General features: G+C 29.6%; 2 protein-coding genes and 1 long non-coding RNA gene across 3 annotated transcripts; 2 read left to right on the top strand and 1 right to left on the bottom strand.

The window, feature by feature from the left end:
- The first annotated feature begins 1,739 nt into the window (after positions 1–1,739).
- On the top strand, positions 1,740–11,315 carry LOC130451352 (uncharacterized). The gene is made up of 4 exons (XM_056790317.1): positions 1,740–1,971; positions 3,328–3,760; positions 4,834–5,661; positions 6,801–11,315. Exons 2-4 carry the CDS (start codon positions 3,333–3,335, stop codon positions 9,088–9,090), a joined length of 3,546 nt encoding a protein of 1,181 aa, XP_056646295.1. The 5' UTR covers positions 1,740–1,971; positions 3,328–3,332; the 3' UTR covers positions 9,091–11,315.
- A 191-nt stretch (positions 11,316–11,506) lies between these two features.
- Positions 11,507–17,840, bottom strand: LOC130451128 (uncharacterized). Its single transcript, XR_008910675.1, has 2 exons — positions 17,746–17,840; positions 11,507–12,795 (listed from the first exon to the last, which is right to left on the bottom strand). It is a non-coding gene; the product is annotated as an uncharacterized LOC130451128 (long non-coding RNA).
- A 2,281-nt stretch (positions 17,841–20,121) lies between these two features.
- On the top strand, positions 20,122–26,591 carry LOC130451453 (TBC1 domain family member 22B). The gene is made up of 4 exons (XM_056790470.1): positions 20,122–20,343; positions 20,395–20,528; positions 20,585–20,821; positions 22,104–26,591. Exons 1-4 carry the CDS (start codon positions 20,279–20,281, stop codon positions 23,060–23,062), a joined length of 1,395 nt encoding a protein of 464 aa, XP_056646448.1. The 5' UTR covers positions 20,122–20,278; the 3' UTR covers positions 23,063–26,591.
- Positions 26,592–27,524: the final 933 nt, after the last annotated feature.

The following is a 27,524-nucleotide window of genomic DNA, read 5'->3' as shown; positions in this document are numbered from 1 at the left end:
AGGACACATTTTTAACACGTGTCGTGTTAACATGCATAAACACGTGTTATATAAATATCTATTACGTTATTTTGAATAGATCTATGCATATTATTGTGATATGTCGTCAGAGACTGACAACACGCTTTAACACGTCATAGCGCGTGTTTTCAATATTTACGTTGGTCAGATTTTCATCAGAAGTGTTACAAAGTGTTGTATATTATATTCACCACCTGTGCCGAGTTTTTTCTGAGCTTGACTGAAAAGTGTTTCCTTAACTACATTCGTTTCCGTAATATATCTATAATTATCTTTATGTTAATTGAGGTACAATTTATAGAAGAGGTAGGAAAGTATGAGTTTTTGTAGAATTTCCGAAATAAGGACTACCGAAACCAACGAAAACGACAATCTCAAACCAATAATTATATTTCAGAAAATACTCAAGGAAGTTCCTTTTCCAATACATTAATTAATGTTACAAATTTATAAAATGTTAATCTACTTTTCCAAAAATAATATTATGTCTAGTTTTATAATAATTTTATACTCGGTTGTATTTAAGAAAATATAATATTGTATTTTGTTGTTTTCTACTTTAAAGTTATTAAAAGTATTCCTCTGGAGACATTGCTTCTCTAAAATTTGTATTTTGCTTCTTTAATTTACTTTCTAGTAAATTGTGAACCACGTCGAATTCCTTCTTGATCATCCTGATATACATTTTACACATGTCATCGTCATTGCTAATTTCGGGCCACAGAACATGATATTCACCACATTCGTGCCTACGTTGGTTTATTGGATTAACCCAGTACTCCCTGGATTCATATTGTAGCATCATTTCCTCTTCTTCAACCAACCAATCCATCTCTTCTTGTAGGTGCTCCATTATATTATAAGCTCCAGAAGATTGTGAATGTGTGTTGTGTGAACCTGAAGGTCGAGGATACTACTTCAAATCTTTCTGAGGCAGGAAAAAGAATATTGAAAATAAATCAGAAAAAGATAAAATATATGGAAATTTGAAGAAAGAAGGAATTTCGCAAACAAGAAACAGTGAATGTAATTGACCTCATCTTCGAAGTAGTCGAAACCTTAGTAACAATAATAAGCAATAAAAATGAAACAGAAAACGAGACAAAACAAAGATTTCATGCGAGATATAGGACATATAATAAGTACAAAACTATAATATATTACAATATATATATATATATATATATATATATATATATATATATATATATATATATATATATATATATAAGTTATATTGTAATATATGTTTTCAATTACTACATAATTAAATATAATATTTTTCTAGAATCCACATAGAATGCACGTATCTAAACAACACTTAACAAGTGTTAATTAGTTTTTTAAAGTCGCCAGTTAAGAATATTTATTTCTTTTTTGTCAGTCCTTAGCCTGAAAAGAGGAAAGGAAAATTAATTTTTTAAGATAATATGAGAATTTATTGTAACATATTGTAACATATGCGTGAATTGTTTGTGTGAATTAATTAAAATTTTGATTTATATCTTCATTCTTCGATTAACCTCATAGAAAATAAATTAATTTTTATTATTATTCATTTAAATGAAAGTGCTGAATCAGTGGAAGTTGTGTTCTCAATTTAGAACTTTTTCACTTATATATCACAGTACATCACCTGACAAGTAGCAAACACCCAAAATATCTTTCATTTTTTTCGTCGCTCACTATATAAATTATAGGAAACTAAAAAAAATTACACTTGACGGTTGATTGATTGAACAGTCACTACATTCTGTTTATTTGTTTAAATTTGGCGGGTTCTGCCTACAATTAGTGCGACTTTCTGATTGGCCTGGCCTGTAATGTGTACCATTTAACATATGCTTTATAATATAGTTATATGGTTAATGAAGATAATCTTAGGTTAATGCTAAGGTCATATTTATGCAAGTTTTAGTTTAAATAAATTTAGTTTAATTGGAACTAGAGGTAAGTGACTAAATATATTTAATACTGTTTTTACATCTCTATATTGTAATTAAATTATATATATATATATATATATATATATATATATATATATATATATATATATATATATATATATATATATATATATATATATTATAAATATTGTATAAAATTTTAAGATGAATTGAATTGTTAAATCACAGATTGAATAATTGAAAGATTTTTTTGTAATTTAAGATTCTTGATTGTAGGAATTGACTTTGAAGATTATTAAATGATTTATCTCTATGGCAAACTATTTTAATAAATGTTTAGTTGTCAGTTTAAGTTAATTCTGTATAAATAAATATTTACAAGTAAATTCATAAAAAAGTCCTCTATATCCACAAAAATACTATCTTTTATGGATATATTGATCTGGAATTTAAATTGATTGATGTTTCCTTAGAACGTTTTCAATTCTTCCGAAGTGTCTATTGGAATCAGAATAACTATGATCAACTTCAGGAAATTTGTGTTCTATTATTTTAAAAAAGCGAGTTGAAATCAAGTATTGATAAAGTACGATACTCACATGATTGTTATTCCGATTAAAACATGAATCAATTGAGGTACTTGAATGTTTTTCTCTAATAGTTGTTGTCAGACAGTTATGTTTGACTGTCCAGTTTTTGAGATTCAGATACCACAGTGCAGTTTTCTTTTTGCTTTTTCTATAATAACACATGATGCGAGTATCATTTTTTGGATATCCAAATGATAAGTTTGATTTGGTTCCAAATTCATCACAATACAAGGATCTAAATATCGGTCATCAAACCATTATTCATCATATCTTTAAGTTCTTACATTTTTGTTTCATTTAATAATGGTAAAATATACTTTCTTGCTTCATTTTTTATATGTGAATAGCTGAAAACATTTCAATGTGAATAGTAATGAGACCTATTCTTAACATCGAATGAGGTTTATTCGTGGTATGTCCACACATTAACTGTTCAATAACTGAATTGTTAAATGGATAAAGGTTATATGTCTTAAATCTTGAATATACTCCCTCTGCTAGAAAGCGAAAATATAGAGTTACTTTTACTTCAATTATTTTTTTGTGTAAATAGCTAAAAATGTGTGACTTGAAAAATTTCAATAGATAGATTAGCATATTAGAACATTAATAATGCAATAAAGCAATTTTTTCTGAAACATATATAATTTCTGCTCAAACAGTATAAAGCTATTATATTTATCTTGCAATTTTTGTTTGTAGCCATATAACTAGGAACAATTTAGTAATTTCTTCCGTTCTCTTTTGGTTATTTTATAATTTCTTTGTCAATGAATATAGTTTATATTTATCATATTACATATTTTAAGGAACTATGGATTTTATGTCAAGATTTCACAACTTGGAAGGAAATTTGATAGGTGAAAGGAAAAAGAGCCTTTTTCAGTTAATAAACAATCCATCTTTATTTCAAAGTGAACAAGATCAAATTGAAGCCTTGGAAAAATTGGAGCCTAAAACTTACCAAGAAAGCCTTTTTTACATTGATACTTTAATATATTTCAAAAGAATTGAGATACTTCTTGAAGTTCTGAAGGGAGGAAATCAGCTTTTTGCTACTAAGATTTTGAAGCAACCTTGGTTTTTTGAGTTAGCCTTTAAAGATATTGAAGTAAATGTAATAGTTGATGGATATATGCCATTTTTTTCATATGTTGTTAGAACAAAATTAATTACAAAATTATCACAATGCTGGAATGAGGAAAAAACAGATGAATTATTTGATTCTTCTTTAGAGAACAAGTGAGTTTTCATGATTTCTATCAAAAACTTCATAATCATATGATGAACTGCTAAAGTATTAATGAACATTACCAGATTTTATCCAAATAATAGGTGTTCATTATCATCAAGCTTCCTAATCTTAAAATTTGCTTTTTAAGTCAGTTTCTTGTTTTTCTATTCACCATTTCTTTTAAGTCTGTAATTTCTATTGCTTTTGTATATTTGTTTATCCCATTTTGCAATTTTTTAATGGTTCTATTTTTTCTTTGGTAATAGTAGAATCAAAAAATAATGTGACTGTTCAAAGTATGTGGGCTTCATACATTCGATTTTTTGTTACTATGTTACACATTCAGCTAACAAATCTTTTGGTGACAAAACTAAAGACTGAATGTATTTAGGTGATTTTTTCTTACAGCAAATCAGTATCTGTACTCTGATACACAGTTAATAGTTTACTAATATATATAGAGCAAACAAATGTACAAGCTCTGCACACCACAAAAACCGAGAGAAATAACTTTATTTGCTATAGGCAATCCGGCACATGAACAACTGATGTAAACGTTAAATTAGTGAAGAAAATATTTATTAACAATTTTCTAGTGTTTAACCAAATGAATTGTCGCAGAGCACTACGGGACGTCAGGATCAAAATGCAACCATCCCAATGGAACGACTAAATGAACCTAGATTGGTTATGCTTAGTTATGTCTGATTATCTTTTTTTAGTATTATGTGTGAAGTTTAAACAGAAATTGAGAAAAATGTCGCTTCATTTTTTGCACACACCTAAATATAAATGTATACCAATTGGTTCATCGTAAAATTTTTTTTACAATTTTGCTATTGTGTTACAAGCATTGGAATCATTAAAATCTAAAAACCTTTTAAATTCTTAGGTGTGATATTATTAACTTCATATGAGATTGAGTAAACATTTCTAAATTATTTTAGCCATTTCTACAGATATAGAAAGTGCACAGTCTGTTTATATTAATTACTTAATGTCTCAAATATTGAGTGAGTTTCCTTTTATCAAGCTGCTAGCTTTTCATAGAGCAGTAGAATGTAGAGAATATATGTTTTAGATATGGACTTGCAACTGCATTACCAGTATTGCCAAAATGTACTCTAGATAAAATAAAATCAGTTTTAGAAGAAAATGATATAAAATTTCGACCAAATCAGGTGATTGCGCTCTTCACCAAAAATGAGAACATTCTAAAATTCTACTTGATTCAGTTTAAAACCACTACAGGATCAGTTTATAGTGAACAAAAAGTAGTTAGGCATATCGGTTTAAATAACCCAAAGCTGTTATTGGAACTAGAAAAAGATGAAATTCTCCATGTACATTCAGTAGGGAAAAGAACTACTAAAAGTATAATGAAAATATCAAAAGATAATATTTCCAGAAATTGCGAGCGATATCTTAGGTTTTTAAATAAATCTGTGATGGTTCACAAATTGGGTACAGATTTTAAAACATTTTTCAAAAAAATATTTCCTCGATCGTTTCTAGAGCTACCGAACTTTTGCAATAGCCATGAATTTATTAAATATTATCCTAAAAATAGAAGATGGCAACTGTTTTATGAAACATGTAATGAAAACTTTGTGAATAAATCTGAAATGGATATACTAGGGGTACTTGGTCCTCATATAATAGAATTTAAACCGCCCCAAGAGACACTTCATAAATGGGCAGCTTTTCATTATGAAAAGCGGGAAACTAATTATGAAGATTATTTAAAATATTATCCAGCTTCTGAAGCATTTGAAATTATCAAGAAGAAAATTAACCATACCTCAGATGCGAATCGTAAATCTTCGTTATTAGTTTTGTTGATTGAAATTTGTGCCAGAAATAAAGATGCAATCAGTTTAGAAATTATTTTGGAATATATTTTTACAAGGTAAGAGTTAATTTATCTAAGAATATAGAAATATGGTTATTTGTTGAAGTTACAAGGTGGATGTAAATTAATTTATTAGGTTTGTTGATTGAAATATGTGTCAGAAATAAAGTTGCACCGGTTTAGAAATTATTTCCGAATATATTTTTACAAGTTAATTTGTCTAGGATTATAGAAATATGGTTATTTGCTGGATTTACTAGGTGTATGTACGAGTACATTAATTTATAATACTGTTAGTATGTTCAAAAAGAGTTCTTCATTTACACTTTTTTCTAAAACTAAATAAGAGATATAAAATCCTTTCAAACGATGAATTGAGTATTGTTCGATGTCTTCATTATTAAAAGTTTATATATGTGGCAACATTGTTGTATAGTTATAGCGGTAGAGAAGCCAGTCTTCCATCAGCTCTGCACATAGTTCTTAATAAATACAGAAGAAAAAAATCCACGATTTTTATTATAAAAAATTAAAGTGCCCACGAAACCATCCCAAATAAAACAAGTATCTTATTTTCTCAAATGTCTGCCAAATATTTTTGGTTGTGAAGTTTTTTGTAGTAATTATATGCTATATTATAATTAATTCCATGTCTCCACCTACCCACCCCAATATGAATGAAATATAGCTTTGGAGAATGAGAGTTATGCCATATTTATTCCAAAGACATTATTTTGAACATTGTTTTTTTTTCTACGAAAAAAATACCTTAATTTATTAGATTTTCTCTATCAGAATATGAACTTTATAACGTTTTGCAAATATTTCAAAAAATAAGGTTTTCAATTCATCCCTTCAAAGAGTTGTATTTCTCTTATTAATTTTAGAATCACTTTATTTTATATTTTAATGTAGTTGTCATGGTATCATGTATGAACATCAAAAAAATCAGTGATGGAAATTAACATGAAAGCATTTCTGGTAATATGCAACCTAACTAGGTTACACTGGTTTTTTCTGACTTTTATTATTTGAGAGATGAGGCTTGGTTATCTGGGTGAAAAAACTCATGGGTTACTGCAATCAATTACTATTCGGGCTGCATTATATTCCTAATATCTATCATTTGAATGCACACATTGTCTGCCTAATTTAAGGAATATGTAAAAATTTTTAAAATCCGCAATTTGTTTTAGGCTTAATAAAGAAACTTTCTATACAAAGGACTTATTATCTTCAATATGTAATTCATATAAATTGGGTAATTTGAATGAAATCCATTGGAAATATGTTTATAATATACTAACTATTTTAAAAATACAAAAAAATCCTCATTACCATTTCTACACTGACATAAGAAAACATTATTTGAAATTTATGGTGGAAAATGACATTGAAGCTGAACAAATTTTTATTGATTATTTTAAAGAGTTGATTGAAGATGATTACTTCAATGAATTAAGATTAAAAAATCTTCCAACTGAAAAAAAAATATATTATCGATTTTGTAAAATGGTTTCAAAAGTTTTTGCCGAGAATCATCAAAATGCCCCTTTTCATCGTTTAATATGTATATTGGTTAAGTTTTGTGTAAGTTATCCTAGCCATTATATCAATTTGAATCAATTCCCTGAAATAACATTTGCTGTAAAATCTGTTTTCAACAAGGAAACTTTTGAAAGGAGTGAATTGGACCTTATACCGAAAGTTATTATATATAATGACTTTTATCCGCAGTATGCTTTCTCTATTTCTAATGCAACTTTGTTAAATATATTCGCATTAGGAATAAAACAACAAGGTTATGTTCGGGCGTTTGAAGAAGTTTTTATCAAAGTAGTTCAAAAAAAGAGGAGGACTATTTTTGGAAATGATTTACTTAATTTCTATTTAAACAGCCTCTGTAAAGATTATTATCATCCGTCATTAATTGAATGGCTCCTTAAAAATGAACCAAGTACGCTAGTACCTTACTACGATGTTATACTAGAGAACAATCTCAAACAAGATTATGGAACTTTTTTGGACAATAAATTTATTAAGCAGTATTCACATTTAGGTTTTGATAAAAAAATGAAAGAATATTATATGATCCGGTTAGATGAAACTGACAAAAACGATACAAGTACATTAAATAAATGTATAGCTAGAATCTACCATATACTAACTCCAGAGGAGATAATAAATATTGTGGAGAATAGATTTCTACCAAAAAATGAAAAAATTAACCTGGAAGATGAAGAAATGCGTAATATGTTCACCATTCAGTTGAATATTGCAAAAATTTTAGGAAAAGTGGATGAACCATACAAAATGTTGCGAACAATAATGAAATTTGCCAAAGGTGATTACTTGCGATCAACTCTACCAGCTTTATACAGTACTTTTCACAAATCACCAGAAAGATTACTGTATTCATATGTAGAGCAATTATCAAAACAAGCTGTGTCTGCTAGAAAACATGCTATTTTTCTTAGTTGTGCAGTTCTTGATAAAAAATACACCACTAATCTATTAACCACTACAATCTATTCTAATGTGTCCAGCCAGAAACATGTTTTTAGTGCTACTTTAAAATATTTCTCGAAAAATCCTTCACAAGATATTTTCCATCTAGTTCTAGATAGATTAAGTAACATTGATAAAAATGACGTCGAGACTTTAGAGAGTTTAGTAAAGAAAAATGTACCATCGAAATACCGGACCCGGTACGTTGAAAAATGTTTATATTTTTATGAAGATTTGGAAGTCAGTCACATTGAAATAGATGGTTATCTTGAAACATTGTTTGAATACATGTCTGGCTATATCGTCACATCTTTTTCGGATGAGTTTGTTATTTATGTCATAAAAAAATATTTTGGCAAGGTAAATAACTTTGGAACGTTTATAATTCAAGTTTTAAAAAATCGATTGTCAAATCGTATTCGTAACTTTAATATCGTATTTGAGTTTCTATCAAACTCCTCACCCATTATGGTCAATAAGTTTTTTCAAACTTTTGTTGATGCCGTTTCTAAAAATCAAGTTACTGATACAAGTTTTGTGTCTCTATTTTCTGAGTACTGGTGCACACATTTTACAATTACCAAACAATTGAGGTCGCACATCACCTTAAAACTGTTATTATTACGTTTAGAAAATCGTTCAATTGAAAATTATGCATATGCAGTTTTCGACTACTTAAGTGAACTAATCTCAGGGTTGACCATTCTTGTTTTTCCTGTGTTCAAAGAGCAACTATCTGTTGCTTTGAGTGATTTAGACGAAGTGGATAAGTTACGCTTCTTGTTGGCTATTTTAAATTGCAGAACGGACGTTACCGCTTACGTTTTAATAATGCAACTAGTTAGATATATACATGAGGATGATCGGAAAGAGTTGAGAAATATTTATGTTCACATTATGGACCGAATTAAACAAGTAGAAATCCCAATAGTTGTTGCATATTGTAAAATGCATTTAGGATGTACCTGCACAGAATAATAGCATGAGTGTTGTTCTGCATCTAAAAAGTAAAATTTCAATTTAATATTTCAACCATATAACTTTATTACTAATTTGTAGTATTAATTAATATCATTTAGGCAAAAGAAGGGAAGAAGTTTATACGGATTTATTTCAAAGTTATTTGCGATTGCATAAGATTAAAGTGAATTTTATCTGTTAATTCACACTGAAATCGTAAGGAATAAAACTTTGTATACAAAATAAAATAATACTGTCTAAGTATTCGGTTCAAGTTATAAACTTTAATTTTGACAAATTAGTCTCGCGCATTGAAAAACATGAATATAGCTTAGTTAAAAACATAATTTGAGTAGGTATTGCATAATTCACCATTTGAATGGAATGGCTGCAACCTTTTTTAGTGTTCTTTCAACCTATCTTTCTGTTTCCTCACTAAAATTTGCAATTTTTCGATTAGTTTTGTAGGACTTACATGTCACTATACATTTTCAATTCTGTTGATTTAACCTGCATTTATTTACACTTTGTGTTCAAAATCATAATTGTTTACATATGCATAGTCTTTACAAACAAGAATTTCTTATTTTATCTGTATGCTTCGATTTCTAGTTTTTCAGTCATATCTGTTAATATTCTACATTTTTTTTTTCGTCGCCTTGAGGAATTTTTTCTTGTGCTAGAAATTAATTCAGACGAAAAAAGCTTGCTTGTTGAGAAAACGATGGAATTATTACTCTGGTTGATTACAACAAATATAAGCTTATATTTAAACATGATTCTAAATATTGGTTTAAAAAATAAATAGGTATCTAAAAAATCTTTTTCTCTTTCTTAATACAAGTAAGATTTTAGATGGAAAAACCATTCCACAATAGTGACCTAAGTCTAACCATCTATTCATAAATTTTAAACCAATCTGACTTCACTGAATATTAAAATATTTTGGAAACACAATTCTCAACTTCAATAAATTATTGTAGAATTCCTAATTTTTCATTTAGTGAAGTTATACATATTTTTTCAATTTCTGTTTCTACTTATCCGTATTTTTAGCGGGCAAGTACTAAAAAATAGTTTAGAGAGTTTGTCGATTATTAAAGATTATAAACTTCAATATATCTGATAGTAGGTATCAAAGGTTTGTGGCAGAAACTTGTGTGTAAGATAACTGTGATACCGATTGCCATAATTTTTAAATTATTATTTGTTAAAACACAGTAAACGATTATTATAGTCTAAGATCCAGTGCTCCGTGGGCTCAGTATAGTAGCAAACTCCATTTTAAAGCCAGGTATACTGGTATACTTTCTCTAGATGAAATGAAGGGTCACTATTCCCATCGAGGGTTCCTTTGGGCGTGCCTAGAAGTCGAAAGGCATTACACTGGATTTTCAAAACGTGATTGCAGCATGTCTACCATTTTGATATCTTAAATTCTGGTTTCTACTATATTTTTTTATAATGTCAAAACCACATAAATTTTCTAGAATCTTGAGTTATTTTAGCAAAGCTGTAAATTGTGTACGCTATTTATTAAATTTGTATAGACATATATTCACATCGACACATAGGTCGGTTCTGACATGCGGACAGACCACATAATAGTTTCTTAGCCGTGCTAATGAAGGTGCATGATTTTGATTCCCTCACTCTTCTTTCCGCAGGAATTAGTGTTTCAGCACAACTGCCATTTATATATGTTGTTTGCATTATTATTATATACATATATTAACGGAAGCAGATACATTGATCGGTTCTAAAATGTAGCTAGACCACATAATAGTTTTTAACCGTGCTAATAAAGGTGCACGATTTTGATTCTTTCTATAAAATTTTGAGATTTGAAATTATAAAATTATACTAGGAACCGGAATAGGTGTCTGCCATGAAATTTTTCGATAAAATTTGTAAATTTTAATATATGAAAACAGCCGACATGCTGCAATCACGTTTTGAAAATCCATTTTAATACCTTTCGACTTCTAGGCACACCCAAAGAAACCCTCATTTCATCAATGGTACATGTACCAGTGTACTTGGAATAAAAATGCAGTTTGCTACTATACTGTAAGTCTGTGGAGCACTGGCTTTTAGTCTATTAGTATTTTTGTATTATTATATATACGCAATTTAATACATGCACAATTTTTCACTACATATTGTTAGTTTTTGCTCAGTATAATGTTTTTTGTATTCAGTTTATTGTTTAATACTGTTGATTAAAAATGTGTGAATCTAAAGTTTTTCTGTTTTTGCCTATGATTTGTCCTGCTCTTATATTTTTTCCTACTTAATCCTGTGCATTCCAGGGAAAAAGTCTCAGTATTTGTAGTATAACTATTCTACTAAATATCTACTATATTTTTTACTTATTTTAAAAATTCCGTAATTTTTTTTTATTTCTTCGCCAAGAAGGTAGAAATTCAAAAACTGATTCAAATATCTATATTTGCAGCAAAATTTACATGCTTTACAGAATACATAATACAGAATAATACTTTACATAATACAGAAATTTTGTGTACCACTCAATTACTGTCATTAATACAAAATACATTTAAGTTAGATGAGTTGAAAGAAATCCATTGGAAATATATATATGTTCTGTTAAATATTTTAAATATACAGGGTCTTTCACGAAGAGTATCGATATGGATATGTGAAAGTACTGGGACTTGTGTTCTGAAAATTTGCTTGCATGGGTTTTCAGAAATGCTTGTTTCAGTTGAAATAATTTCAGTTTTCTGAAACTTCCGCTTATACAGGAGTCTATGCGAACTTTATACAAGGCATAGTATGCCTAAAGTCCTCCATTTTTTACTTATTTCACATTTTTGAAATTTTTGGACACATGCGGCCCTCCATTAAAAAAATTATATGGAAGTTGGGGCAACCATTTCGAACATTTACTTTAGTTTAATTTTTAGTTTTGTTCTTCTGTTATTGTAGTTTTTAAATATTTTTTAATTGACTAAAATATTTTAATTTTTGATACATTAACTTTCGTTATTCGTTGTTTGCCATAGGCAGATGACAATTAAAAACCATGAGGATTTCACCAAAAACCGTAAATTTGAGATATATGAATTTACTAACGAAATCCCCTTAATTTAAAGCGTAGAATCCAATGATAAAGAGAAAAATGAGAGTTGCCATTTGAAAAAATTAAGTTTTCGAAGTTTGTAGATAGTGGAATTCGGCACCATTTTCTGGACACCCTATATACATTTTTGTCAAGGTTTTCACAGATGTTGAAAGCTGTAGGTGTTACTTGACCAAATCCCAAAAATATTAGACCTGCCTCATTTAAATTTAGAAATATAAGTTTTTTAGTGTCCAAAAATTTCGAAAATGTGAAATAACTAAAAAATGGTGGACTTTAGGCATACTATGCCTCATATAAAGTTATATTGCAAATTTTCAGAACACTAGTCGCAGTACTTTTCCATATACATATCGATTCAGCTCGTCGTGAGGACCCTGTACATAAACATTATGAGTACCATTTCTTTGCTGAATTTATTAGACATTATTTGAGTTCATTATAGAAAATGGCGATAAACGTGAACCGGTTTTTATTCATTATTTTAAAGAATTAATGGAGAATAATCAATTCTGTGATCCATACTTGAAAGTTGCTGCTATTCAACGAGATATATATGTCCATTTTTGTAAAATTTCCATCGAAAAGCCATAAGAAGCAACTATCGTAAGTTTCATCTGCAAATTAATAAAATTCAGTAATAAATCCAAATAATTTCAATCAATTCAAATGAATTCCAATAATTATATATGTAGTTGAATCTATATTTAATAAGGAAAACTTTGAAATGAAGAACTTAGACCTTATTTCAAATATTATATATAATGGCTTTTATCCGCATTATGCTTTCTCCATTTCTATTTTAACTTTGTTAATATATTCGATTAGCTATAAAGCAGCACATTCATTTGTGGCCATTTGAAGAAGTTTTTATTAGAGTAGTATGTTATTTCATATTATAAATATAAAATTATGTCGCTTTCTTTTCTTACACCTTTTGATATATTAATGCATCTAAATGTTCTTGATTTTAAGAAACGTCAAAATTTATCTTTCTTTTAAACATTATCAAACAAAACTAATTTTAAAATGGAAGAGACCTCAAATCAAGAACATTTAGATGTATTTATATATTTACGAGTAAATCTACACCTTCACAAGTTCATCCTAAAAATTTTATAAAAAATATTTTTCACATTATAAAATTTATTTCTATGATTGTATATGTTAGATAGTTCCTATTGTTGAAAAATAAAAATAGCTAAAATGAAAGTAATATATGTTTTACTGTAAAATATTGCCACAATAGGTTGGTTACTTCATTGTTCCCCATAAATAGATCAGAATTTAACACATAAATTACCAAAAAACAACATATACCTACGAGGGTTGCTACTTAACTTTTGAGACATAGCAACACTGATTGGTATATGTCATATCTGACATTGCCATCATAAATTTTGAAACTTTAAATGGTGGACCTAATCAGAACGTGTTGTCATACGAGGTTTGGGTTATTTATAGATACTTAAAACATTCATCTTGGTAAAAAATGTACTTAAATCGCAAATATTTTCGGCAAAACTGCTGTACCGATCAACTCGCTTCGACTTTTGGTGATGAAGCATCATCTCCAGCCAATGTGGTTCACTGGTTTTCCGAATACAATCGTGGTTGCGCTTCGAGACAGGATGAATTTCGTGAAGGTCGTCCAAAATCGGTTGTTCTGCCAGAAAACATCGATTCTGTGGGTAAAATGATATTGCAAGATCGTCATTTGACATACCGTAAGATTGAGGCATACTTGGGAATTAGCTCCACTCGTATACATTCCATAATGCATGAACATTTGATGTTAAAAGATTTGTTCGCGTTGGATACCGCTTAATTTGACAAACGTGTTCGTGTCAAACAACAATAGAGTGTATGAGTTTTTCAAGTTCGTGTACAGAGCACTTCGAAGTCTGCTTGTTTTTTCGGAATAACTGGACATGCCAACCAATCACAGAAGACAATTCATTCTCCACCACGACAATGCGAACTCTCACAGTTGATGCGCTCAAATCACATAAATTTCTAATTAGGTGTGAAGGTCTCATTAATGATTATCGGCAATTTAATGATGCACAATTATCTAAACACATATTCCAATCAGTTCAAGAAAAACTTGTAGATAAAGCGGAAATATTAGTAGGTAATAGTGCTGAGTTAACAGATTGGCCGATATTGAAAGAAGCCCTGATTCAATGTTTCGCTGATCGTAGAAATATTGACTGTTTAGTCCAAGAACTCACTAGAATGAAATCATTTAGGAAGGAACCATTGATGAACTTTGGAAGTCGAATTCAATTATTAAGAAGTAGTATAGTGCAGAAAATTAGTAATAATCCTAATATAACTAACGCGGAGAAAGTGTGCCAAATAAACCATTATGATAAAACTGCACTTAGTACTTTTATAGCAGGCTGTAGTGGTACCTTAAGAAATAACTTGCATTTTAAAAATCCAGCCTCACTGAAAGATGCAATGGCCTATTTAAATGAGTTTGAAAACTTTGAAAAATTATATGGCAATCTAAATGACAATAACCGAGCAACGACGTCCAGATTTAATAGTAATTATCGACAACATTATTCACAACCAAGATACTATCCTGAAAACCAAACACAACTCTCTTTCCAACAACCCTATCACTCCGTTGACAATAATAAACTAGTTAATCAATTCCCCAGTCAACCTATTAATATCCAACCTAGACAAATGACCCCCAGACAATACCCGACGAACAGACAAGTATTCGGACCTCCACAAAATGTTTTCAGACCAAACCAAATACTCATACACCAACTTCCTAAACCAACACCTATGTCAACGACTTCAAGAAATTCTTCCACATTATCACTAAAACAAAGATGAGCAAATAATAACAATTATAATCGAAATAAAAATTTCGAAATTCTGGACAGAATTCAAATTTTACTTCCGAAGAGCTATTCACAAAAGACCAAACGACTACGACCAATCGGACGAACAACATTACTATCAGAATCAGAATACGGACGATAATGAACAAAATCAAACGTACTATAACTATTATGACAAGACAAAAAATGAAAATTTTATCCAAACGAGGCAACAACAAGGAACACAGTAGAAATTAACATTTCATCAGGAAACGCATTACCTTACATAGAAATTAATAATCCCAAATTAAAATTACTTATAGATAACGGTAGTTCACGTTCAATTATTAAACCCGATATTATAGAAAAAACTTATCCAAATTCCGTTAATCGATCAATGCACAATTTAATACAGATTTGAGTAGTCAAGATATTGTATATCAATCAACACTTTTCGGAATTTCAGAATCCAAACTATTTCATCTTCTTTCTATTATTTGATTTCCACGAATATTTCGATGGTATTATAGGACTAAATGATTTAAGAAATATGAACTTTAATATTGATCTTATAAATAACAAATTAATAGAACCAAATACTGAGATACCTCCTAGATATAGACGAAAAGAAAATCCAAATATATTATTCTCAGTAGAACCACAACAAAATATTCTGAAGAAGTTACCTGTTACTATTTTTAATAGAGAAATATTGATAAATGAAGGGAAAATAGGACCATTGTATATACCGCAAATTTTGACTGAAGCCAGAAACGGATTTGCTCTTGTAGAAATCCAAAACTAAATAATCGAATAATGTCAGTTAATCTTAAAGAACCTTTAGAGGTAGAGTCATTTGAAAAATCTAGTTCTGATGCTTTTAATATTGATTCGTTTCTTAACTTAAATAACGAAGACAAAAAAATCAAAAAAAATATCGATATATCACAATTAATTAGAACAAACCATATGAACGCGGAAGAAAAAACTGAAAACTTATTCGAAACTTTTCAGACATCTTTAAACCGGGTGATAAATTATCTTTCACGGCAAAAACACAAAACACGAAATTAAAACGACCGACGAAATTCCTATACATTGTAAATCGTAAATATCCATATATTTATAAACAGGAAATAAATAACCAGATAAATGAAATGTTGGATAAAGGCATAATACGACCCTCAACTTCACCATGGTCATCCTCTATTTGGATAGTCAATAAAAAAGAAGACCAATCAGGGAAATAAAAGTATCGTCTAGTCATCGATTATTATCGGAAACTCAAGGAAAAAACGATCCCAGATCGATATCCGATACCAAATATTAATTCGATTCTCGACAAACTGGGAAGATCAAACTATTTTTTAACTATTGACCTTTGGGCTGGTTTTCATCAAATCCAAATAGACAAAAATTCCATATCAAAAACAGCTTTCACTGTCGATAACGGCCATTATGATGTTATGGATGAAATTTTAAAAATCTTCAAAATAAAGTGTATATGGTTTATATGGAGGACATAATAATATTCAGCACCGGACTTCAAGAATATTTTCAAAATTTAAAACGCGAAGCGAAACTTAAAATTCAATTAGACAAATCGGAATTCTAACGAAAAGAGGTAGAATTTCTAGTTCATATAGTTACAACAGACGGGATAAAACCGAACCCAAAAAAAATCTCAGCTATTAAGAACTTTCCCTTGTCAAAAACACAAAAAGAAATAAAATCTTTTCTAGGATTATTAGGTTTTTGCGGTAAATTTATAAAAAATTTTGCTAAAATCATAAAGCCTATGACTAAATGCCTGAAGAAAACGAAAAAGTAATACACACAAAAGATTTTATAGATTGTTTTGAAACATGTAAAAATATTTTAACGTCTGAACGAATTTTAATTTATCCGGATTTCGATAAAAAATTTGAAGTAACAACATATAGTTCCAACTACGCAATAGGCGCAGTTCTTTCACAAAATAAGCACCCTATATGCTATGCATTAAGGACTCTCAATCCAGCCGAAATAAACCATTCCACTATCCAGAAAGAGCTCCTAGCAATAGTATGGAGCTGCAAATATTTTCGCCCATACCTTTTCGGCCCAATATATTCAGACTACAAGCCACTGCAATGGCTTTTCTCCATGAAAGACCAAAATTCTATGCTAGTTAGATGGAGTACGATTACGTCATCAAATATAAAAAAGGATCGTCGAACTCAGCCACAGATGCCCTAAGTAGAAATCCATGCATAGAATTGAATGCTATGGATAATGAATCAATAATAAATAACGTAGGAGATGCAGATGAAATAATAGAAAACTTCCTACAAAATCTAGACGAAACTCCTCCACTTTCTAGTCCTGACCTCAAGGAAATACTGAACCATATAGGACCCCCTAACACTGTAAATCAAGAACTAGACAGACTTCAAGATTCAAACTCGGAATCTGACATTGAAACTCAACATATTTTAACAGAGAATCCTATTTTTTCTATTCCAATTACTGAAAGAGTATTAAACACATGCAAGAACCAAATATTTATAACAATTGGAGACATTGAATCTATCAAATGTAAAACTGCCAATATTTTTGACAATACTAGATTATATGTTAGGTACACTACCTTCAAACATTTCTCCATCTAAATAATAAATTTTGTAAAAGAACATATCGCCCTAAGCAAAAGATACGCTATTTATTTCAAACACCGCAATTTACCTAGAATCTTCACGACTACGATGCAATCGTACTTCAAAAATTCTGCTTTCAAAATTATACAAAGTAACACCGTGTTAGAAGATTTACAAACTAAAGAAGCACAAGTAGAGAAACTCTAATTTTATCATGAAACGATTTTATTGGCCAAATTTTTCAAGATCAATAGTTCATACATAAAGAGTTTCATATATACAGAGGGTTGAGTTTTATAATTTAGATTATTTCGTACTTTGGAAAAATAACTTTAAGAATATCCTGGTTACATCTTGATGTCATAATGTAGGTATAGTCTTCTGATTTCAAATCTTTGAACAATGAACGTAGACTGTTTATGGATATCAAAAACACTTTTTGGAAAGGGAGCAATCCATCTGTCGGGCTCTTTTCTTTTTCATTCTTCTTCTTCTTACTTTTTATCGTTTTTGGGTTTTCGTACCTTGTTACAGATTCGTTATTTGCTTGTTTCTGGTTTGAACTCTGCTCAGCCTTTTTGCCCTCTTCCTTTGGTTTTATGACCCTCATAGTGAGGGTAGTGTCATTGTCATACCGTAAGCCCTTTTGAGTCTATTTCCATCCACGGGAAATCTTGAGTTAAGGACATCAAAACCACTGTTAATATCTCTAACATGACTAAATTCGGGAAGGTTGTGACAAATGGCATTGCCCACGGTCATAGAAAACAGTTCGGCCCCTTTTCTGACTTTTGCCTTTCTGTACCAGCTACAAGTAAATGGTTCATGGTCAGTTTGTAGGCATATATCAAGTCTGTTCCAGTGTTTTGTAGTTCAACTAATTTGACGAATGCATCTTTCATCATCAAACCCCAGACTTAAGTCGATATCCGCTATCTAACAAACGGTTGCTTAGGATTTTTAACGCATGGGGTAAATCACAGAAAACCCATACATTTATTTGTTTTGCGAATGGATTTTTAAAACCAGAGTTTTCAAACAAAACTTTTAGATCACCCATAAGTTTTCTGTTTGAGGGCCCCATGTCGCACACAAATGCCCTCACTTTGAATTCAGCATTTTCTACCACTTGAATAGTTTCCATTAACAAGTCTTTAGAAACAGCAGTGTCGAAATTATAGTAAATCGGCAGTATCCACTTTCCTACTAAGCTTTTAATAACCATTACTTATACATTGTTATGAGGTCCTTGGATTATTTCCTCTTTCTGATCAAAACATAGATCATTTTAAGTTTCATTTCGCCAAAGCTAAGAATTACATCTTTTTCAAACTGTGTCAATAGTTTTGATTGTGTTTTCATAACATTGATGATTAGATCAATGAAACCTGGTGGAACAGATAACTGTCGTAGCCTTCTTTTGATAGTGACTTCACTGGGCAAAGGGTATTTGAGAACGTCCCTCTCAAAACCTAACGCTTTGTACGACAAACAGCGCAAAGTTGCTGCCTTTGCAATATTTTCAGATGACCAATTAGTACACTGTCCTTTCATTATAACTGTTCTTGACTTCCGGAAAAAGTTCCTCTAACCACATTTCTTAGCTGTTGTAATCTTAATAACTCCGCGTTCGTCTGAGATAGGCGGTCTCGTAATTGTAAATTTTGTTCACGAAGTTCCTTAATCTTTATACTCATAGTTTCTAATTTTGAATTTAAGCTATCAATATCATTTTTACAATGCTTCATGTTGTCTGAATAAGACATATTTTCAGCGCTGACGAGTTCGCTAAAAGATAAGTCATTGCTGGTTCCTTGTAAATATCATCTACTTCCTTCCTACTACTTCTTTTTTGGGCTCGAAATGTTCTTTTTTCATTGCTTGGCGAACTTTCATCTCCTACAACTACGCTAGATACAGTTTGTTTTGATTTCTAGTGTGGTTAGAACAGCCTGCAATTGCACAACAAACCATTGTTTTCACCCGACTACCCTATAAAAACAGATGGTTTTTAGTAGTACTAAAGACGTAGTCACTACAAATCCACAAAGCACGTGTAGCAACGACAAGTATGTGTATGGAACTGAGTGGCGAAGTGACATTGAGTGAGTGAGGTGACTTCGGAAGAATAGAGGGTTCAGAGTGACGTCACCGGCGCTTGAGTCTACTGCGCATCTAACGCATGACCCCTACCATGTATTCTAGTATCCGTGATGCAGGCCTAGTTTTATCAGAATGAATGTTTTTAAACTGATTCCAAAAATTTCTACGCCAATGGAAAAGTGCTATATGTTAATATAGAAACCTCAAATTATGAATGAAAACATATCAATTTGATATGTTTCATTAAATTAAACAACAATATATTATACACAGGTCTTTTATAGATTATACACCTTATAAGTTGAACTTTAATTTGAATTGTTGCTAGAAAGCAGTTGGTAACGAGACCTTCCTATCAGTTGTCATATAGCACCCATCAAGTGTCAGTTCTGTAAATAAAGAGTAAGGTTATTTCTGTTTTTCTCTCACAGTTTGTTTTTATCCCCATATATATTTTCAAAATGTGCTGGAGTGAACTAACTTTACCGAGAGAAATATGAAAATATGTTAATTATAGGATGGAAAGTGACCATCTTGAGAAATCTTCTTTTTGGAAGAAGAATGTGAAGTCAGTAGCTGGAAGGTATTAATTAATGATACGAATCTATATGTACTTTAATTACTAGTTTTTTAGGCCGAGCCCCAAAAGAGAAGGAAAAGATATCAAGAGAACACCAGGCTCGACATCATTTCAAGATTTTCAGGCATCAGTTAGTGATGCTTGGGATCTAGACGACGACGAATTTTGTGTAATATCGGGACTAGAAAGTAAACAATAATTATTATTTCGTTAAAATCAGATTAAATTCAATTCAACTTTTTAGATACAAAGATATCAAAAAAAGTCGCACACTCAGCAGCTTTAAATGTACTAAATAGTCACAGAAGTAACTATGAGTTTGAATCATCTACTGAAAATAAAAAAAATAAAAAAGTTGATAGCTTGGAAACTGAACAGAATAAAATCAGTCGAATACCTGGTAGACCAAAACCAATTCGTAGATTACCAAATGAACAGGAAGGAGTAGAGAATAAATTAGAAAAATTCCAAAATCTTCTAGGTAACTATAATCACATAAAAATTAGCTTATAATGTGCTTCATAACCAATAATTTTATTGTTTATATAAGTAATACCAATAATAACAGTGAGTAAATTATCATTACATCAGTCACTTATAGTCACAGATATATATTTAATAGTGGCTACTGTATTTCAATTTATCACCAGAGGAATTGATAGGGTGAGATCTCAAAAATGTCATTGTTTATTTGGAGGCTTGATGCATAATCCTCAAATTTAGAATGTTTTTAGTGAATGGACATTTTGTCTTTCAACTTCTTTCAAACAAAACAAAATTGTACAACTGCTACATATTTGGTATGTTCTTCATTTGAACTTTTATGTTATCAGGAAATAATTTATATTTGAAATTCATTATCACAAATGTAATAACAAATTTTGACAACTATACTTCAAGACTCATTTGCCTTTAACATCAACTGGTGGGCATAAACACAGTGACCACCATTTTATTTGTTAAGAGTATCTGAAAAATTCATCTAAGCTGTATTAAATTCTTGTTTTCTGGAATTTATGGGTTTCCTGCCCCTCATTTCAATGCAGTATTTTTTTTAATTGAGTGCAAAAGATTTAGTGACAAAAGTTTTAAATCAATATTGAAAATAACAACTTATCACTATATTTTTTCTGTTAATCTTGTTTAAAATTGGTTTCATTTCATATCTCTGTTCATATCATATCTATGTTCTTGTGTTAATCTTGTGATACATCTTTCCATTTAAAATATCACTTCAGTAAGAATGCCAAATATCATCCAAATGTAACTGTTTTATGATTTGTAAGTAGGATTTTTTTATTTTCAGAGCAAGGGTATAATTACAGATAAATAACCATTACTAGTTAATCACTCATTTGCTACATACATGAAAAATTATTTTATTTCATTATCTCAAAGGTGTATATAAATTTAGAATGTAGAGTAAATGTAATTTTTTTAATTTTTATCAAATTGGTCTTATTTGTGTTTAGATAAGCCAGCAATATTTTTTCTAGAACTTGTGAATCAATCACCACTATAATTCTTTAATACAATAGATTCCTTAAATGTACATTCTCTTTTATGGGTACTCCTGTGATTTGGTATTAAAGAAGTATTATTTACTAAGTTTATGTATTTGATGAGTGTTTGGATACATTGTGACATGCTGTATTGAATTAAAATTCTCATGTAGTTGCATCCTTATTCCTTAGACAAACAAAGTTTTAGTTGATTCTGTAATGTTACTACACACACCAAAGTTCTATGTTTTATATTTTCAGAAAATTCAACAACACTACAGGAATTGTGCCGTCTTAGTTGGTCGGGAATACCAGGAAAAGTGAAAGGAATTACATGGAGACTGCTTTCAGGATATCTTCCAATGAATATAGAACGAAGAAATGAGGTATTAGAAAGGAAAAGACAGGACTATTGGTCTTTAGTAGAAAAGTATTATTACACTGAACATGATGAAACCAACCGTGATATTCAACACCAAATTAATATTGATGTGCCAAGAATGAATCCTTCTATACCATTATTTCAACAAAAAACAGTACAAATCATGTTTGAAAGAATATTATTTATATGGTCAATACGTCATCCTGCTTCTGGATATGTGCAGGGTATAAATGACTTAGTAACTCCTTTTTATATAGTGTTTTTACAAGAATTTTTAAAGGAAGATGAACCATTTGAAAAGTGTTTTGTGGACCAATTAACTGAAGAACAACGAAGGATAGTTGAAGCTGATTCATTTTGGTGTTTATCCAAATTTATGGATAGTATACAAGATAATTATGTATTTGCACAAATAGGTATTCAAAAAAAGGTGTTACAGCTTGAGGAATTGATTAAAAGAGTTGATGAAAGTTTACATAAACATTTGAAAGAGCATAACGTTAGTTATCTTCAATTTTCCTTTAGATGGCTGAATAATTTATTGACTCGAGAACTGCCATTGCGTTGCACCATCAGATTATGGGATACCTACCTTGCTGAAAGTGATTGCTTTGCAACATTTCAGTTATATGTTTGTGCTGCCTTCCTCCTTTATTGGAAAGATTGTTTAATGCAACAACATGACTTTCAGGGATTACTTTTGTTGTTGCAGAATCTACCGACTCAATCCTGGACTAGTTCTCAAATAAGTTTATTGGTGGCCGAGGCCTACAAACTTAAAGTTATGTTTGCTGATGCTCCCAATCATCTTTTAAGTAATACCACCGGTGATAGTTGAATTATTTAGATTTTTATTGATATTATAATGTGTCCAATGTTATATTTTTTGTATCGGGTTCTTTAATTATATTGTTAAAGTACTGTCGATTATTTTTTCTCAGGTTGAGATTTTTTTCAATTATTTAAAACCTGCTGTGTAGATGATTTGCTATATAATAATCTTGAATATATTCTTTTACTCTTTATCTGTACAATCAGAAATTATTGGATAAATGTTTTATCACTTATTTACAAAGTATACAGAGGCTGTCCTATGAAACTATAGATACTGGATGTAATTTTTATTTGTCTTTATCCAAAAGTTTTTTATAACAACCTTAGCGCCTTTTAAAGATGTAGTACTTTCTAAAATTATCAATTATATGCTATTATGCACCATTTTTAAAAAAAATCAGTTTTAGACTAACTTATTTTTTTTTTTAATTAATAAGAATATTATTGTCTTTTATAATATTTGTTCTGCATGACGAATGAATACATGGTTGCAAAACATAACTTCAATTGTTTTTGTAAGGATTACCTAACTAATGAAAAAATTCTAGGATAATTCTGAATTTCCTTACATGCATTCAGATTCTGGATTTTTATGGCAATAAACAATGCAGTATATGATTATAGAATTATTTAATGAACCAATGAAAGTTTGTGAATAGTGGTTTTGAAATGCTTCAAATTTGACTAAAAATCATCTTCAAAGGCTAACTAATTTAGCAGAAGCTTTTGGATAAAAGTGAATTAGGTTAGATGGACATAAAATCACGTTTAGTATCTGTAGTTTGTGTTTGACAGGATAGTTTTTGGACATGCTGTATAATTTATTTTCTATCTAGAGTATTTGTAAATTTTAAACTTGTGTAAACTAAAAGCCAGCCTTAATAATCACACAAAAGACATGCTGAAAACCAATGAAGTATAACAATTTAAAATCAACTACAGAAAATCCAAGAATTTGGTTTTATTAAAGACAAAATAAAATCTAATGCAACAGGAATTCTTTAAAAATCCAATGAGTACTAATTTTTCATTAACATATTTCAAGTAAAAAACTTAGGGAATTGAATATTTATGACATTTTTGTTGAAACAGAGTTAATGAGAAGATTACTTTGAGTGAACATCAGGGGAGTTTGTAGAAAAATAAAGCAAGTGCATAGTATAAATATATTTATAATTATAAGATACAAAATAGTCAAGAATATAAAACGACATTTTTTATACCTAAGTAGCGCAATTGGACATGGAACATGTAAAAATATTACACACTTCATATGTGGTATCTGTAGTACATTGTAAGAATAATAAACGAAAATAAAAACGAACGATATAATAAAAAGATTGAATACAATGGCAATACGCTCAAAAAAGTAACGAAATACTAGTATCTGGGAAGGATATTTATAGAAGACGGGAAACTAGATGCAAAAATAGCAACAGGACAAATGAATTGATAAAAATTTTACTATGAGGACATTAGAAAAGTAATAAAACAAGAAATAGATGAATTAGTATGGGCATATCTTAAGAATGAAGACGGAATGATTAACAAGAAGCCTACTGAAGGTTGAAAACTAAAAGAAGACCATGAAGAAAATTGATAGTCCAAATAAAGAAATTTTCTTAACCATAAAGACTCAAAACTTTGTAGTAGTATAGTAATTGATAAGACAGTGGGAGAAACTAAGATTAGATGGACGGAAACCCTCATCCAACACCTGAAAAGGAAGAAATGATGTGGGTTGTTAAGTGCATTGGCACAGTTTGAACTAACATAAATTTGATAATGAAGAGCACACCTTGTAGTCTTTACATCATGATGTTGATATAATGGCATAAAACTGTGTAAAATTACTTCTTCCAAAACTTTCAATTTACAGTGAGGGTAATATATAACATTGATGAATTAATTTGTCTATAATTTAAATTTCTGTGTATAATAAGAAATATTGACTCTCAAGAACATTCTTTATATGATTGAGTAGATTATATCTTAATATTCATGAGGAATGATCTATTTATTCATATATCAGAGTTGTAAATGTTGGGTACAACTAGTAAGGCATTTATTATAAAATAAAATAACTTTGACTATAATTAAAAGTATAGAGGGAGAATCACTCCCAAAAAAAATAATCAACATTAAGAATTGAAAAATTGCATCAAGCCGTTTAGATTTCAGATTTTACTTTAATGTAAATTAGTTAAAAACTAGAAAATTAAATGACTTACAAATTGTAACATAATTTCTTAAAGCTTTTGGTTAATTTTTTCTGTTTTGTGAAAAGTGAAAAAGGAAAGATCGTGGTCGTGACATGCATTTTTTGAAGTATCAAATTCTAAATTACTAATAGAGCCAATAACATCTAAATAGAAGAATATTTTTTTAATAACTTGGCCTTATTGAAAAACTTTTGGAATAAAAAAATAGTCCAAGTATTTCCTACACATTGCAAATCTAATAAAAAGTATATTATGAAATTATAAATAATAGCAACTGACCAAGATGTTTCTTTATTCCCTAGCCTTAATACGGAAAAGTTATTACAGAGTAGTTTATCATATGATACGTCATATATGCAATGAAACTATGTAAAATAAAATACACAAATGAACTATAAAGCGCTAATCAGATGCCATCAGTTTATATACTAAGCATGATGTCAACATTTTGTTTCAATACTGTGATATGCAATATTGAAATTTTAAGTCGACTTACTCCATCAGTAGCTTCGTCTCATGTTTATAATACCGCATATTGACATCCGTTTATGAGGTTATAAGCAACTTTACACCATGGACAACAATTTATCAAGTTAGTTTTTGCTATGTAATACCTACCGGTCCTTTGCAAACCATAGCATAAGTTAGTAACTACTCTCTGATTAAATAGAAATAATTTATCCCAACTTTAAAGAGTAACATGATTGCTGCAACAATAGAAATGTTGAATTATATGTTAAAATTTGTTGTACTGTACAATACTTAAACTATTTTCACACCAATATGAATGATTTGAATTTAAATTAGAAATTAGTAATTATTTACACTCATATCGCTAGTCTAGTTCAATAATGTAACATGTCCAAAAACGCAATTATTGAGAAAATAGTAAAAAATTAAAAACTGCATGAAAAATTTTTGATTTATTGTTTTAACGGTTTAATTCATTTTGATCTGAACATAATTTCTCAATATGTGCTAATAATGAGACAGTAATTTTGTATTAAAATTGAAACTTTATTAGTTATTTGAAATTTGAGTTGTTACGCTTTTGAATTGCATTTTTGAAAACATAAAAATTGAATGAGGCTGTAATAAATTACAGAACCATTTAATTTATCAAACAAAACAAAAATAAGAATTGTCAAAGTAAATATTTCATTTAAATTTTAACATTGTTAACATTGAAAATAATTGTTGCGAACAATAAGATAATGATAATTATTATTGATAATATATATAGGACTACTTTTAAGTATGCATTTTTTCTCTTTTTCAATCGTGGCATGCATGCTGTCAACCTCATTTTGGGTATGCCCATTTACCAGATACTTGTGGGTAATGGTCTTGATTTTATCAGTTATATTTATCTGTACACCAAACAAATAGAAAGTAAATATAAATTTATTTTTGTTTTTTCCAGTACAGTTTGAAAATGTAAAAAATTATCTTTTCACTCCTAAATTCATCACTCACTAAATAATGATACAGGAAACTCTTTTTTTCCATCTATTCATGCCATAGGAAACAGGAGTCCAATTTCTCTTTCATATTAAAAATGGTGAAGTTGTAAGTTGCCAATCGTCTTTTGTAATAGAAGCTACTTATTTTCTCGCAAGGAGTAGTGAGTACTGCATGTAAATGAAAACAGCATCCAAATCTTTCTCTTGTCTGCTCAGTTCCTTTTCTTTCAAGAGTTTCTCATACTTATTTCTAATTTTTTCTTTATTTTCTTCACTACCGTTCACTACAGAATATGTATTTGTGACATTTTGCACGAAACACTATGCTTATTCATTAAATCAAATAACTCACCAAATTTAGCCCGTTACAATGGGTTTAAAGAGTAATAAGACAAAAAATAAGTTAGAATAATAAATAAAATAAAATAATGTTGATTAATACATATATACTGGAAAATAGCTTTTATGTGTTATTTTATCCTAACTTACTTCCTATCTTATTTGCTGTATAAACCCAGAGTTAATAATAATAAAAAGAAATAATTGAGGTTATTTCCTCTAATAAAGTAATTTGCTTAACTTACCAAAATATTAATATCGGTTTCCTTGAATTTAGCTTTTGTTAGTCGCAACATAAAACTGTTACGTGTGTCACTGTGATTTTTACTTACCTTATTTTAAAAAAATCACTTATTTTGGTTGAATATAGAGGAGTAACAATAACAAAGGCCGGGCATAAACAAATGAAGACCAAATGCAATACTGTAACAACTCCACTTGT

This window comes from Diorhabda sublineata, chromosome X (assembly GCF_026230105.1).
Source record: "Diorhabda sublineata isolate icDioSubl1.1 chromosome X, icDioSubl1.1, whole genome shotgun sequence".
Taxonomy (NCBI): Eukaryota; Metazoa; Arthropoda; class Insecta; order Coleoptera; family Chrysomelidae; genus Diorhabda; species Diorhabda sublineata.
Note: the sequence above shows the minus strand (reverse complement) of the source record. Positions and strands in the feature narration are given on the sequence as shown.

Coding starts and splice junctions, on each gene's coding strand:
- LOC130451352 (XM_056790317.1), top strand. CDS start 3,333: ATGGATTTTATGTCAAGATTTCACAACTTGGAAGGAAATTTGATAGGT. Junction 3,761..4,833: donor GATTCTTCTTTAGAGAACAA/GTGAGTTTTCAT, acceptor TATATGTTTTAG/ATATGGACTTGCAACTGCAT. Junction 5,662..6,800: donor TTGGAATATATTTTTACAAG/GTAAGAGTTAAT, acceptor AATTTGTTTTAG/GCTTAATAAAGAAACTTTCT.
- LOC130451453 (XM_056790470.1), top strand. CDS start 20,279: ATGGAAAGTGACCATCTTGAGAAATCTTCTTTTTGGAAGAAGAATGTG. Junction 20,344..20,394: donor GTGAAGTCAGTAGCTGGAAG/GTATTAATTAAT, acceptor CTAGTTTTTTAG/GCCGAGCCCCAAAAGAGAAG. Junction 20,822..22,103: donor AAAATTCCAAAATCTTCTAG/GTAACTATAATC, acceptor TTATATTTTCAG/AAAATTCAACAACACTACAG.